Source organism: Gopherus flavomarginatus, chromosome 8 (genome assembly GCF_025201925.1).
Source record: "Gopherus flavomarginatus isolate rGopFla2 chromosome 8, rGopFla2.mat.asm, whole genome shotgun sequence".
In the NCBI taxonomy this organism is placed as follows: Eukaryota; Metazoa; Chordata; order Testudines; family Testudinidae; genus Gopherus; species Gopherus flavomarginatus.
In genome coordinates this window covers 81,721,613-81,736,953 of record NC_066624.1, presented here as the reverse complement: position 1 = coordinate 81,736,953, position 15,341 = coordinate 81,721,613, and the positions used below count along the sequence as shown (strand labels likewise).

The following is a 15,341-nucleotide window of genomic DNA, read 5'->3' as shown; positions in this document are numbered from 1 at the left end:
CCGCAGGAAGACTTCAGGGCCCACCAAGAACTCTTCAAAAAGGTAGTATCAAGCCTCCACCTCCAAGCAAAGGAGATGGAGAAGCCCTCGGACTCCCTGTTTAATGTGCTGTCCTCCTCGGCACCGGGCAGCATGGCCTTGCCTCTCCATGAAGGGCTGGCAAAAATTTCAAATGCCCTATGGCAAACACCAGCCTCATTGGCCCCCATCTCTAAGAGAGTAGAATGCAAGTATTTTGTACCTGCCAAGGGACACAAGTACTTATACTCCCCACGCTGCTCCTACCTCCCTGGTGGTTAAGTCTGTCAACCACAGGGAGCAGCAGGGCCAGCCAGCCCCTACACCAAAAAATAAAAATTCATGGACGCTAGACTCTTTTGGAAGGAAACTTTATTCGTGCTCAAGCTTCCAGTTATGGGTGGCGAACCACCAGGCTCTCCTGGGCTGGTGTGAGTTCAATCTGTGGAGCTTCCTGCCCAAGTTCGAGGACTCCCTCCAGGAGCATGACAGGAAGGAGTTCAAAGCACTGGTGGAGGACGGTGCAGTGGCTGCCAGGGCAACCCTGCAGGCAGCTTTGGATGCGGCGGACACAGTTGCACGGTCCATGGCCTTTGTGGTGTCCATGAGAAGGGTATCATGGCTCCTGTTCTCTGGGCTGTCCAGTGAGGCGCAGACCTCCCTACAGGACCTCCCATTTGATGGCAAAGCTCCGTTTGTGGAACAAACGGGTACAAAGCTGCATGGCTTGAAAGACTCCTGCATGATTCTCCAGACTCTGTGTGTCTGTGTTCCGGCTCCGGCTAAACCTAAGTTCAAGCTGCAGTAGACTTCCACTCAGGCCACCCACCCAAAATACGAGGGTGCTTATAAGAAGTTATAGGACTATAAGAGGCACCCACAGAGGCAGTCTTGGCCTGCCTCCCAACCTGGGTCCTCCAAGGGCAGGTAGGCAGGGAAAAAGCCGTTTTGACAGGATGCCTGCGGGTGCCCTGACAGTTCTCATCAGGGATCCACCCTCAATAAAATTTTCCTTCTCCAGTCGGTTGTATGCTTTCCTCCTGGAGTGGTCGGGGCTGACCTCAGACCGATGGGTCCTCAACACCATCTCCCGGGGCTACACCCTCCAGTTTACTTCCTCCCTGCCCAACCGCCCCCTGATCCTGTCCCTCCTGGGGGACCCTTCACATGTGGTGGTGCACAGGAACTCCCCAGGTGCACCTGTTCGCAACTTGGCAGAACCATCACTGTCCCTGGTTCTGCTCTGGGGGGATGGGCGCTGGGACGGGGTGCTATCTGCAATGCCTTCCTCCTGTCCTGGTGAGGCCAGTTTCTTTATTCCTTTCCCCTGTCCCCGCTGATTGGCAAGGTCCTGGAAAAGATAAAGACAGACAAAGCCCAGGTCCTTCTGATTGCCCCAACATGGCGCAGGCAGTATTGGTATGGGACCCTCTCACAGGCCTGGCGGTCACCATAGCCTTTGCCGTCTTGCCTCGACCTGCTCTCCCAGGACCACCGAGGCCACCGCCTCCACCCCAACCTAGCGGCACTCCACCTCATGACGTGGCTGCTCAATGGTTAGGAAGGGAGGAAAGGACATGCTCAGAAGGGGTTCAACACGTGATGCTAGAAAGCAGGTGGCCCTCCATGCGCTGAGCCTACTTGGCAAAGTGGTCTCAATTTTCCAAATGGGCAGACGAGCGGGGCATTTCCCCAGTGTCCACACCGATCCATCTTATTCTGGACTACCTCCTTCACCTTAGAGCCCAGGACCTGGTACCCTCGTCAGTCAAGGTGCACCTGGTGTCTATATTGGCCTTCCATCCACCAGTGCAGAGCCACGCGGTATTCTCCCATGCTATGACTGGCCGGTTCCTTAAGGAGTTGGATTGTTTTTTCCAGTATGTTAGGCCCCCAGTCCCGCAGTGGAACCTGAACCTGGTGTTGGCCTGTCTCACGGGGCCCCCGTATGAGCCGCTAGCCATGTGCTCCTGGTCTCACCTGTGACCTCCAAGTCCCCGGATAAGGATAAGTCCAGCTCCGCCCATGCTCTTCGTTCCTCCCAAAGGTGGTCTACACCTGTCACATGGGTCAGGACATTTTTCTACCGGTCCTCTGCCCCAAGCCCCACATGTCCAGTGAGGAGCGCCATCTCCACACGCTAGATATGAGACAGGCTCTGGCTTTCTATCTGGAGCAGCCTAAGCTGTTCAGAAAATCCTCTCAACTGTTCTTGGCGTCGGCCAAGCGCATGAAAGGTCGGCCGATCGCCACTCAACAGCTCTCCAACTGGATCATTTCGTGCATCCGTACCTGTTATGACCTGGTGGGAATCTCTCCACCACCAATTGTGAAGGCGCATTCGACTTGGGTGCAAGCCTCGTTGGCTGCCTTTTTTGGCCCACATCCCAATGTAGGACATTTGTGGGGCTGCCATGTGGTCTTTAGTTCACACGTTCACCTTGCACTATGCGATCGTCTCCCAAACCAGGGATGACGCCGGGTTTGGCAGGGCTGTACTCCGTCCCGAGAATTTGTGAACTCCTACTCACCTCCAACAGATATGGCTTGGAATCACCTAATGTGGAATACACATGAGCAATCACTCGAAGAAAAGACAGTTACCTTTTCCGTAACTGGTGTTCTTCGAGATGTGTTGCTCATGTCTATTCCACATCCCACCCTCCTTCCCCTCTGTCGGAGTTGTCTGGCAAGAAGGAACTGAGGGTAGGGGAAGCACGCAGTGCTCCTTATACTGCACCATGGAGGGGTCACTCCAGGGGTTGCTGGGGCGCTCCCCTATGGGTACTGTTAGGGGAAAAACTTCCGGCACTGGTGCACGCACACCTATTGTGGAATAGACATGTGCAACACATCTCGAAGAACACCAGTTATGGAAAAGGTAAATGTCTTTTTTCTAACCAGTGATGTGTGTGTCAATAATATCTTCCCAGTTTTAAAGAGGGGGAAATGGAGGCATGGAAAGTTTAAGTGACTTGTCAAAGGGTACCCAGTAAGTCTGTGGCAGAAATGCGAATAGAATTTTTGTATCTATCCTGACTCTTGGTCCTATGTTTTAGCCACAAGGCCTGTTAAGCACTTTTTGCTCTGTGGCAGAAATGACAGTCTGAACAATTAACAAGTAAACTGCATGACCAGTTGGCCAGGTTTTTTTATCTTCTGGAAGAGAAACTGGTTCTGAATTTTGGGGGAGTAAATCCAACATATGCCCATTGTTGAACTTAGGGTAAGTCAGTAGGTTGGCGCTCTTACGTTTTTTGTCTTTTTCTATTAGCGTATATGTTACTGTGATATTTGGATTATATGATAGCAGGGTATTTAGAGTGCTTGGTAAATACAAATTGACATTCAGATTTCTGTCATACTAGTTGATGTAGGAGACTCTTTTCTTTTCTACATCTAGTATTGAAGGACAGCCAGACTTTTGTGACTTGCAAAATTCTCTTGGTCTAAATGATTATTCCTAATCTGTTGATGTTCTGATCAAGATTCTAAAGTTCTGTGTCTGAATCTTACCCTAGGTGTGCATGTACATTATGCATGCGAGATCAGATTCTTTTGAATAACAGGTCAGGACCGCACATGCACCCTGTGCCTCCTCATGCTCCTACACAAGGGATTAAAGTAGAGTGACTCTGACCCTCTCTCAGTTCCCTCTTATCACTCATAGCAGTGAGAAGGAACTTACCATCTGGCCAACACACTATTCTTCTTAGAGACTTTAAAACCATTTATGCCATCAAATTTGTAAAGAAATATTTATCTTGACAGAGAGAGAAAAAAAAAGTTACCGGGGACCCTCCTGCAAACCAGGCACTTCATGCTAACCACCACACCTTGTGGGAAACTCCAAATTTTAAGAGTTTAAACCCTGGTCTCCTGTGAGTGACTGATCACCAAGGATGGACACAGTCAGTGCCTCCTTCTGCCTAGGGGAAATGCCATATCCCAGACAGGTGCTCTGTGTGCAAGTCCTTTTCATCTAGGGACACCCAGCTCAAGCTATATCTGCTAGAGCAATCGATGATGGTAACTTTGGACCCAGAAATGAAGATCACTATTAGAGCAAGGCCAAATGAGCCAGCATTGGCCAGAGCTCCCTTGAGCACAGATCGTACCCCAGAATCAAGCACTGGAGAGAAAGTAAAGAGAGCACCACCATAACTGGCACCAGTGACTTCAACACTGATTACTTCAACATCAGTGAAGTCTTCAACACTGAAAGCCTCGATAATGACAGTCTCACCAACAACTGCTCTAGCATCTGCACTGGTCTCTCTGACACAGGCATCAAAACTGGCAACCGTGCCTGTACGTAAAGACAACAGAGACAGATGGAATCCAAATATAGCATCAAATGTGAAGGTAGGTCTCAGAGGGAGGACACAAAACATCATTCCTTGAAGGATACAGCATCCGAGTCCTCAACCAGACCAGGAACAGCACAGGGAATGAGAGACCCATAGCTATCCATCTGGTGCACATGAAGTACGTATGATTCACAGTGGGAACCAGTCATTACCAGTGTAAGGTACTGCATTTCAGGCTCTCCGTGACACCGAGTTTTTACAAAGTGCCTAGAAGTACCAGTGACCCATCTCAGAAGGAAGGGCATTCCCATTTACCTTTACGTCAACGATTGGCTGACTCAGGGCAGTTCCTAGAAGGAGATGGCGGCAAGGTTAGAATATGTGCTGTCCCTGTTCTCTGAGCTAAGGTGCCTACTACACAGAATTCTCTCTTAGCTCATCACGAATGATAAAGTTCATAGGAGCCTATGACTCCTAGATCAGTGAAAGCATACCTTCCTGAAGACAAATTCCTGTTGATGCAATAGCTGTCACTCAGAACAGGGGGTTCCACATCAGTGTTCTGGAGCTCAGACACATCAGGCTAGCCTGCCTGGCCTTCCTATCTGTTTTTCAGAATTCTGCAATGAAGATCCGGATGGACAACACATGTGTAATGCACTTCATCAACAAGCAGGGAGGCGCATGCTTGTCTCCTCTCTGTCTGGAGTCCATCAAGCTCTGGATAGGGTACCACCAACACAGGATAATTGTGGTGGCCCTTCACTTACGGAAGTTAACTGTGACATGGCAGCCTTCCTGAGCAAGGATAGCTCAGTGGTTTGAGCACTGGCCTGCTAAACCCAGGGTTGTGAGTTCAATCCTTGAGGGGGCCACTTAGGGATCTGGGGCAAAATCAGAACTTGGTCCTGCTAGTGAAGGCAGGGGGCTGGACTCGATGAGCCTTCGAGGTCCCTCCCAGTTCTAGGAGATCGGTATATCTCCATTATCTTAATCTCTCTATTTCTCTCTAATCTCTATCCTATCACAATCGGTCCCTGTAGAGATTAATCATAAAGCGGGGGGGAGGTTTCTCATGATAAAACTGTTTACCACCAAGGACAACATCAGGCATTCCAGAGGGTGCAAGAGCCTAGACTCCTTGGCTGATGCCTGCCTTCTACAGTGGTATCCAGCCCCACTTTCCACCAGTTCCACTGATACCCAAACTGATTTCCAAAATTAAGAGACAGCTGTAATCATTCTCCTAGCTTCATACTGGCCAAAGCAGTTTTGGCTGGCAAACCTGCTGTAGCTGTCCATTCAGCTTCTGATTCATCTCCCAGACTTTCTGGACCTCTTCTCACAGGAGCACAGTCAGATACTCCATTCTGATCTTAAGTCACTGCACCTGACAGGCTTGGATATTGGCTGGATAAAGACAGGGACTGCTCTAGAAAAGTCCAAAAGATCCTGATACAGATCAGAAAGATGTCCACCAGAGGGACTTCTTTGTCAAAATGGAAGAGTTTCTTAATTTGAGCATTCCAACCTGGTCTGGACCATATGCAGGCTTCAGTACTGCAGAGCCTCAACTAGTTGATGCATTTACAACACTCCAGCCTTAAATTCAGCTCTATTAAAGTCCACTTTGCAGCAATCTCTATTTGCTATCCACCTGTACAGTCTTATTCAGTCATCTCTCACTTGATAACGTCAAAGCGTCTCAGGGTCTCGTCAGAGAACCTGTCTGCAACCTTAGTATTATCCTGTCAAGATTCATGAGGTCTCTCTCTGAGTCCCTTTCAGAATGCTGGTTGTCATCTCACTCTGAAGACTGTCTTCCTAGTTGCAATCACTTCAGTCAAGAGAGTGTGCAAGCTGCAAGGTGCTTGTAGCTGACCCTCCCTCCCCGATGTTTCATAGGGTAAGATTTTAGCATCACCTTATCCATAAACACATCACCCAGCTAGTCTTAAAATTACATCTGAATCAAGCAATCTGCCAGTCTTCTTCCCAAAACTACATTCTGACCTGGAGAGAAAGTTACACACATTGAACGTTTCCAGAGCCTGCCTTACTATGTTGACAGAACCAAATAGTTCAGGCGGTTTCCCTATTTATTTCTGGCTGTTGCTGGCCACTCCGAAGTCCAGGCCATATCATCATAAAGGATATCTGGGTGGATAATATGCTGTATCTCACTGTGTTACCATTTGGCTGGTGTACCTCTCCCACTGAACATCAAAACTCATTCCACCAAGGCTCAAGCAGCATCCTCTGCCTGCTTCAGGAATGTTCCAGTTTTCAAGATCTGCAAGGCAACAACATGGAGTAATCCACTTAGTCTTCACAAGCATTATGCATTGGACTTAGCTGCCAGAGCAGATGCCAAATTTGGGGGAGTGCTCCAGTCCCTGACTGATGCAGCTACTACACATACCAGGGGTACCGCTTGCCAGTCATTTACTGTGTGATCTACTCTAGACATACTCAAAGAAGGGAGAGGCGTTACTTAGCCTGCAGTAACTATGGTTCTTCAAGTTTAATGTGGTCCATGTGGGTCCCACTAACCACCTCCATCCCTACTTTGAGTCCTCTGCTACCATAGGGTTCAAATTGCAATGAAAATGAGTCACAACAACCCCACCCTTTATGCCCAATCACAAGAAGGCACATGATGCATTCACAACCCCACTAGATTCTACCGTGAAATAAATCCATTTGTGCATGCATGCACACCTATAGTAGAATGTGCACTGATTGAGTATACATACAGTTAGTATAGGGTAAGTATCTGTTCTTTCTTAAATTGCAGGACCGTGTTATATTACAAAGATATAAGCTGGATGTTATGTGATTACATTATCCATCATGAAATCTTAATACTTAATAATTTTTTCATCTTTTCATCTGTAGATCTCAAAGTTCTTTATAAAGGGAACCATTATCATCCTCTTAAGATGAGAAAAACACAGAATTTAAGACTGGCACAGAATTTAAGACTGGGATTTTCAAAGGAGCCTAAGGGGCTTAGCGACTCAAATCCATTGAATTTCAGTGGGATTTGGTTGTCTAGCTCCCTTAGGCACATTGAATAATGCCAGCCCAAGTGACTTGCCTGAGGTCACGCAGCAAATCAGTGGCAAACCTGGGAAAAGAATCTCTGTTTCCTCACTCCCACTGTGATATTCTGTTCACTGCACCATGCTGCATCCAAAATTTTAACCATTTCTCATTTAAATTCTGTCAGGTGATACTTGCATTATTTTTTCTCTCATTATAGTTTGCATAGTACATTTAACTGTACTTAAAAATGAATGATTTTTTAAAATGCTCAAGTACAAGGGTGTTAATATTCCTATATACAAAATGTATATATTTTCTTGGTCCCTGTGTAAATGAAAGATGTTAAATTTAAAAAAAAATGTTTTCCTCTCTCTAGGGACCGAAAACGGGCTCGGGAATTTATAGAATCAGATTTTTCAGAAAGGTGAGTATTGCTGAATGTGTGTTCTGTATGTATATTTGTAACCAGATTTACTTTCAGTTCCAGCTTGAGAGAGAGAGATGTCTAGTTCCCACTTGCAGTAGTTTTCCGTTACTCTTATTCCTTAGCTAAACTACTTTAGTTAGAATAGTATGTCTGTAGTCATCAAAGAGGCAAAAAAGAGAACCATTAAAAATAAATGAAACACTTTTCCAGAAGTGGGATGGTTCTGGTTTTCTATGTAACAAACACAGGTGTTAAACTATGTTTCTTCTTCAAGTACTGTCCATATAGGTGCCCCACTCCAGCTGTATTCACGTCCTTGCACCTCAGATCAGAGATTTTAGGTAGCAGTGTCCATTCAGCCCGCACATGCGCTCTTCCCATCTTGTGCTCTGCCTCAGTGCATGTGAGCCACCCTCAGTTCTTTCTCAAATGCCTTTCACCTGAGACAGAGCCTTAGAGTCCGATTTCAGAGTTCATTATCTATATCTCACTTTTGTTTTGCAGTTAATAATGTAGTTCCTAGAGTTTCTGTTAGTGCTAATACTCCCCCTTTTTTTTCTCCTCTCTTTATTTTGTTGTTAGAATATCTAACTTCCTGACCTTAGTTAGTTCTTCTCTGTCTCTTCTCTCTTGGGAAGTGAAACTTGGAAAAGATATGCCCAGCTTCCCCATGTTGAAACGTTCTCTGTCCTGTTGAGAAGCCATTCCAGTCAGTGATGAACATTCCTGCTCCATTTGCTGCCTCAGAGAATCACACGTGGCTCAAAAGGGCACTTTTTGTGTGAAACTAAAATGAAGGTGTAGGAAGAACTGTGAACTAAAATTGAGATGCCTCATAATGGAAAGTTCACTCAGACCAACCTCTGACCCCAGCCCTGACCACTCCTGGACAGTGGTCTTCGACTAAGTCAATTCTACCAATGTCCTTGGCTCAACACTCTCTGGTGACTTCAAAGAGTAAATCTTTGTATTCCTCTCAAAGAAGCGGGCTACAAGCCCCCTGAGAAGAGAGAGAGAGATCCCAGACTAGGTCAACCACCTCAGTACCAATGGCTGGGTACCCACGAGGCGGCAGGCTCCTCAGGTACTGGTACCACCAATAAGTCTAAAGATTCTAAGGGCATATCCTCGGGAAGATCAGTACTTAGATAGAGATAGAGAGCACTATAGCTCCTCCAAAGCAGCACTATGAAGTCCTCTTGTGCCTCTGTACCAAGTACTTCGGCTCCACAGAAGACCAGAACAACACCTATTGGCCATTCATTGGAATGCAGAAGACTCCTGGTACCGTCGTCTCCATCTACATCAGTGTCTACTGCTCATCTTACCACAGTGGTACCCACCGCTACTGCAGGAATTTAATTTCTCTGACGACTTACTAATCTCAGAGATGCCTCTACTAGGCACTGGCATGATCTCGATACTGACCATGTCTCGGTCCCCTAACTTATGTGCAGTACTGAGGCAGTCTCCCCCAGCATCCATGACTGTTTCACCTCTGTCAAGCAACAATGAAAAGGATGATGAGGATTTTTATTCAGTGTCTGTGGAAGGCTCCCCATTACAATATCAAGAAACCAGCCACCCAGAAATTGCTACAACCTCAGTTTACTGCCATGGGAGGCATGGCTTACCCAGTTGGTATGGATACTCTTGGCACACACACTTAGCACCACCTCAGTGGCCCTAGTGGGACCCATGGGCAGCCTATAAACACCAAGTCTCAAGGACATCTCATGTCACCTAAAGCGATAGAGAAGACAGTCTCCTTCAGCTTCTCTATCTAGACCTCCTGATCCTCAAGAGAAGATGTTTGAAGAACAGGAAGTGAGACTAATAAGGAGGTTACTCCTGTGATGAACATCTTTGTCCGCTCCTGATGCTTTCCCCACCAACTCTGGCAGATGACTTCAGATAGCTTCAAGAGCTCATTAAGAGAGTAGCAAACTCGGTACAAATTTCGCCTGAAGAAATCACAACATAAGTTGCTGGACATCCTACATACTTCATCAGCTCACATTATGCTCCCTGTCAATGGGACCTTGCTCAGCCTAGTGAAAACTATATGGCAGACACCAGCCAAAATACTTCCCACATAGAAAAGAGCAGACAAAATATTGTGTTCCCTCTAAAAACACAGATTTTTTATTTTCTTGCCCATCCCTGAATTCCCTTGTCAATGTTGTAAATGAACGTGGCAGACAGCACCACGCTAAATCGGCACCTGACGACAAGGACTGGAAATGACTGGATTTATTTGGAAGGAAATCATCTTAATCAGTGACCCCACAATTTAGGATTGCTAATTATCAAGCCCTTATGGCAAAATACAATCGTATCAACTACTCTAAATTAAATGGCTTCATCGAACATCTCCCAACTGATCAAAGAGAACAATTTTAAGCAATCATTTCTGAGCTCCTTGCAAGGACATAGTTGCAGGCCTCTCTGGACGTTGGTGGTACAGCTGCTCACTCCATCTCAACCACAATGGTCATGCAGAAAGCTTCATGGTTTCACCTTTCCAGCTTTCCAAAGAGGTACAATCCACTGTGGAAGACTTTTCCATTTGAAGGATCCAAGTTATTTGGAGAAAGAACAGAAGAATCCCACCACACATTAAAAGACTCCAGAGTCATGTTGTGTTCCAGGGGAATTTACACACCTACCAAAAAAAAAGGAGATCTGTTAAATCACAGTTGGCACAGAGATCTCATCTGGCTGAGTTCCCTCCTCCCCAGAAGCATTATGAACCCCAATGGAAAAGACAACAGCGATAAAATCGAAGATCACTACCCACAATCTTCAGCATCACAACTATCTACATCTAAAAACCAATTTTGATGTGTTGGTCGAGGCCCCGAGTTTACCCCACACATATGTTTTTATTTGCTGCAACAACCCAAACATCTCCACCTCTTTGGCAACCGCCTTACTCTTTTTCGTCAAAACTGGGAACATTTAATCACCCTCCCTCCCCATCCCTCTTCAGGGATCATTTTCATGAGCACCTTTTATGTCAGGAAACAATTTATCTTCTGAACCTAGGTGCTATAAAGCAAGTTCCCACTCAACACCAAGGGAAGGGTTTTCATTCCAAATACTTCCTGATACCTAAAAAGATACCTAAAAAGAGCAGCAATTGGAGACCCATTCTGGATCTAAGGTCGCTCAAGAGATTTGTAAAGATACAACACTTCAGGATGGTTACTTTGGCAGCAGTAATCCCATCTCTGGACCAAGGGGAGTGGTTCTCTGCCCTCCACCTATAAGATGCTTACTTTCATATCACAATCCAGTCATCCCACAGGAAGTTTCTAGGAGTCTGTCTGGATCAAGACCATTTTCAATGCAAAGTGCTCCATTCGTCCTGTCATCTGCACCCAGAGTGTACTCGAAGGTCCTTTCTGGGTAGCAGCATACCTTCACAAACTATGAGTTATGATATTCACGTATCCAGATGATTGTCTGCTCAAAGTACGTTCCTTTGACAACACTGTGAGAGTCACACAAGACTATGAATCTATTCCTACAGCTGAGACTACAACTAAATGTCCAAAAGTCCACTTTAACCCCAGTACAACATCTGGAATTCATAGAGGCCTATCTAGATGCAGTAGAAGCAAAAGGTCCTGCCCAAAATAAGGGGGGGGGGAAAAAACCAAAAAAAAAGTCAGGTTTATTCTTATAGTTCCAACATGGCCAAAACAGACGTATCCATACCTTACTCAAATGGCAGTTTTTCTGCCAAACACTCTCCAACCCATTTCTCACTTCCTCTCTCAGGATGCGGGACTCATCTTCCACCACAGTCTTCAGGTTCTCCACCTCAGTGTCTCCTCAGTGTTCCAAAGTTTAGAAATGAACTGCTCTGAGGATGTAAAGGAGGTGATGTTACATAGCAGAAAACTAACTACTCATCACATATACATTCAAAAATGGAAGAGATTCCAACTCTAGTGTGACTCAAGACACATTACTTCTACATCCTCTCCGCTACCACTTGTGCTAGCCTACATCCTAGATTCTAGGACCTAGAACTAAAAAAGTCAAGATTATCTCTAAGCTACATAAAGGTACATCTCACAGCCATCACCATCTTCCATCATAAAATAGATAGTTATTCTGTGTTTGTTTATCCTACAACAAAAAGGTATCTCAAAGGTATGGGTAACCTTTTCCCACAAATCAGATGTCCTGCACCAGCATGCGACCTCAACATTGTCCTCAACTGCCTTACAAGGTCTCCCTATGAACCTATGGCCGCTTGCTCTCTTCTACTTCTCGCTATGAAAACCGTTCCTAGTAGCTATCATGTCTGCTCGGACAGCAGGAGAGAGAGGGGCACTGAGGCAGAGCATGAGATGGGGAGAGCACATGTGTGGACAGAACGACACTGCTACCTAAAATCTCTAATCTGAGGCACACAGACGTGAATACACCTAGAATGGAGCACCCATAGTGGGACACGTCTCAAAGAACCACAGTTACTGCACAAGATGAGTAACTCTTTCTTCACTTTGCTTCCAAAAACATCTCTTGCATGTATTTCTTTGAGTACCTACGCTTGTCCACTTTCATTAACTGGATAAAATACATTATTTCTGCTTACTGTTATTCTTTCCCTTCTCCATCTCCCCCTCTTTTCCAGTGTACTTTTGTACACTTTTCCTTTTAAATCCATGCAAAGTATATGTGTGAGGTCTACAAAGCAATTTAAAAGCAGTTGCCATTTTTCTATAGCTTGCTAGCATTGACAGTCTAGAGGACCAAATTCTGCCTTCTGATGTGTTTCCGCAGATCCCTTCCAAAATGAATGGAAGAATTTGACTTTATGACTATTAGTTTTGTAACCCAATAGATCGCCCTGAAATATATTGGTAGACTGACCAAGTTGTGAAATTGGCATAAAAACTTTTAAAGTGACATAAAGACATAAAGTATTAATCTGTCCTTTTAATATTTATCTATTGTGATAGGATTCCAGATTTTTATTATGTCCAGAAATGCTCAGTAGAACGCTGGCACGGATTGCCATTCCAGAATTTAACTAATGCATTAGAGGGAAAGCATTCTTGCTTCCAAGTTTCCATATTAACGTGACTGTCAAGGAAGAATAATAATACTGTTATAGCCTAGCTTGTCCTAGTCTGTGTCAGCTATATAATGTAAATGTTTTTCTTCTCTCACATTGGGAATGTCTTAAATATTTTAAGTCAATACTTATAAAATCCTCAATTACACGTTTTATTAAGTCTGGGAGAGGCAGTCATATTTCACAAGTTAAGGTCAATATATTCTGCATCATTTTCTTACGTAGTGTAAAATTAATGCTGTAGTGAAAATCCTGTCCCCTTTCAAGAATTCATTGACCCTGAAATCAACTACAAGACATAAAATTGCCAATTGTATTAATTTACAGTTATCATCCAATTTGTGAGAGCAGGTCAGCTTCTGTCTCTGTGCGTGCTCTATGATGAGTTTGGCTAGCTCTTGATCAAGATATGGTAAAGATAATTTTTTGATCAGGATTTGGAATGATGTACTTATTAACTCTGATGAAGTTCCCTGAGTATATACGTCCTGGCAAATATTGAAGCTACCTTAAATTGTTTCTCCGCCACATCTCTGAAACATAATTTTGCTAGAAATTAGGTTGGACAGTCACAATGGTTCTATTTCAGGGGTGGGCAAACTTTTTAGCCTGAGGGCTGCATCAGGGTATAGAAATTGTATGGCGGGGCATGAACGCTCACGAAATTAGGGGTAGAGGTGCAGGAAGGGGTGAGGATTCTAGCTGGGGGTATGGGCTCTGGGGTGTGGCCAGAAATGAGGAGTTCAGGGGGTGACAGGGGTGAGGGCTCTGGAGTGGGGCTGGTGATGAGGGGTTTGGGGTGCAGGAGGAAGCTCCAGGCTGGGACTGAGGGATTTGGAGGGCAAGAGGGGGATCAAGGCTGGGGTAGAGGGTTGGAGTATGGGGGAGGGGTGTGAGGGCTCCGGCTGGGGGTGCGGGCTCTAGGGTGGGGCAGGGGATGAGGGGTTTAGGGTACAAGAGGGAGCTCCAGGCTGGGATTGAGGGGTTTGGAGGGTGGGAGGGGGATCAGGGTTGAGGTATGGGAGAGAGGTGTGAGGGGTCCGGCTGGGGCGTGCAGTCTCTCGGGTGGGGCCAGGGATGAGGGGTTTGGGGTGCAGGAGGATGCTCCAGGCTGGGACCGAAAGGTTTGGAGAGCTGGGAGGGGGATCAGAGATGGGGCAAGCTGTCAGGGGTGGGGTGAGGGCTCTGACTGGGGGTGTGGGCTCTGGGGTGGGGCTGAGTTTAAGGGGCTTGGGTACAAGAGGGGGCTCTGGGCTTGGATCAAGGGGTTTAGAGGGCAGGAGGGGGATCAGGACTGTGGCAGAGGGGTGAGGTTTGGGGAGAGGGGGGATTGGGGTCCAGGCTCTGGGCAGCGCTTCCTGCAAGCAGCACCCGGAAGCATGGCCCCCCTCCGGCTCCGAGGCACAGCCAGACGGCTCTACGCGCTGCCCTGTCTGCAGGCACCATCCCTGCAACTCCCATTGGCTGGGGCATTAGTATCTCACATGCCGCAGATATATGAACCCTGGACATCAATAGCCAGTAGTTCCCCAGTATTGTTGGCAATAATCAGAGTTAAACTCCCTGGCATCAAAGCATTATGACAGATCTCTGATTAAACTGAATATGTGCTTTATTGTGCAATACTGATTGCTGAGCGTTTTTGTTTTAAAGATATAATGATTAATTATGTCAGTTTTTAAGCACAATAAAACGTAAGTTTATCTTACTGGTCTTCCTAGTACAAAAATGGCTTCCAGGCACATCACGAATTGAGTGAGCACCAAGTAATGCTCTCTTTTGTTCATGCTATTTCTTAGACAAAATGTTGTAAAATTGTTTGGAGACCAAGAAGAATTCAAATAAATCTTTTTGCATCTAAATGTCCCGATATGTCAAAATATTAACATTATATAGTAGTCACTGGGATCTAGATGGAAGTCTTATAACAAGTTGCTTCTTTAGAAAGTTAACGTTTTAGTTCCAAAATGAAGTGTTTTATTCCTGTGACCTACTTTTTGCTTTTATCAAGAACCTGTTGCTTTTTGTTGTTGTTGAAAATACAGTGATATGTTGGTTTTTCCAGCCCTGGCAGGCAGAAGGCTATCAGGTTTCTTGGGGAGCATGCACAAGATTAGCAACTATTACACCCTTTAAGAAAGCGAGCATATGCTTGCCCCTGTACTGGCCTTGTGTTTCCTCATAAAGCATAAATTGCCCTCTATGCTCAGCCATTCTTTTTGGTATAATCCCATACCCCTTCACACCTTGCTCTCAAGTGATGCAATCACCATGAAGCTGTCTGCATCCTGCAAAGATATGCATGGAAGGAAAAATTGCTCCGGGTGCAATCCATCACAAACAAGAGAACAGCTAGAAACTGGCCCATAATATAAAACAAAAATTCTGTTTACTCTATTAAACAACATCTACGTTTTTCCCATTTAAAAAATTCATAATATGT

At 45.6% G+C, this 15,341-nt stretch overlaps 1 protein-coding gene across 7 annotated transcripts in view; it reads left to right on the top strand.

The window, feature by feature from the left end:
• Nucleotides 1-15,341, top strand: part of TFDP2 (transcription factor Dp-2) — a 181,320-nt gene that overhangs the window by 122,676 nt on the left and 43,303 nt on the right. For 6 of the 7 annotated variants that reach the window (XM_050966010.1, XM_050966009.1, XM_050966006.1 and 3 more), the window contains one exon: nt 7,753-7,800. The exons of the other annotated variant lie outside the window; for it this stretch is intronic. In XM_050966010.1, the coding sequence (XP_050821967.1) occupies nt 7,753-7,800 (48 nt within the window). The remainder of the gene's footprint in view (nt 1-7,752; nt 7,801-15,341) is intronic. 7 annotated transcript variants of the gene reach the window in all.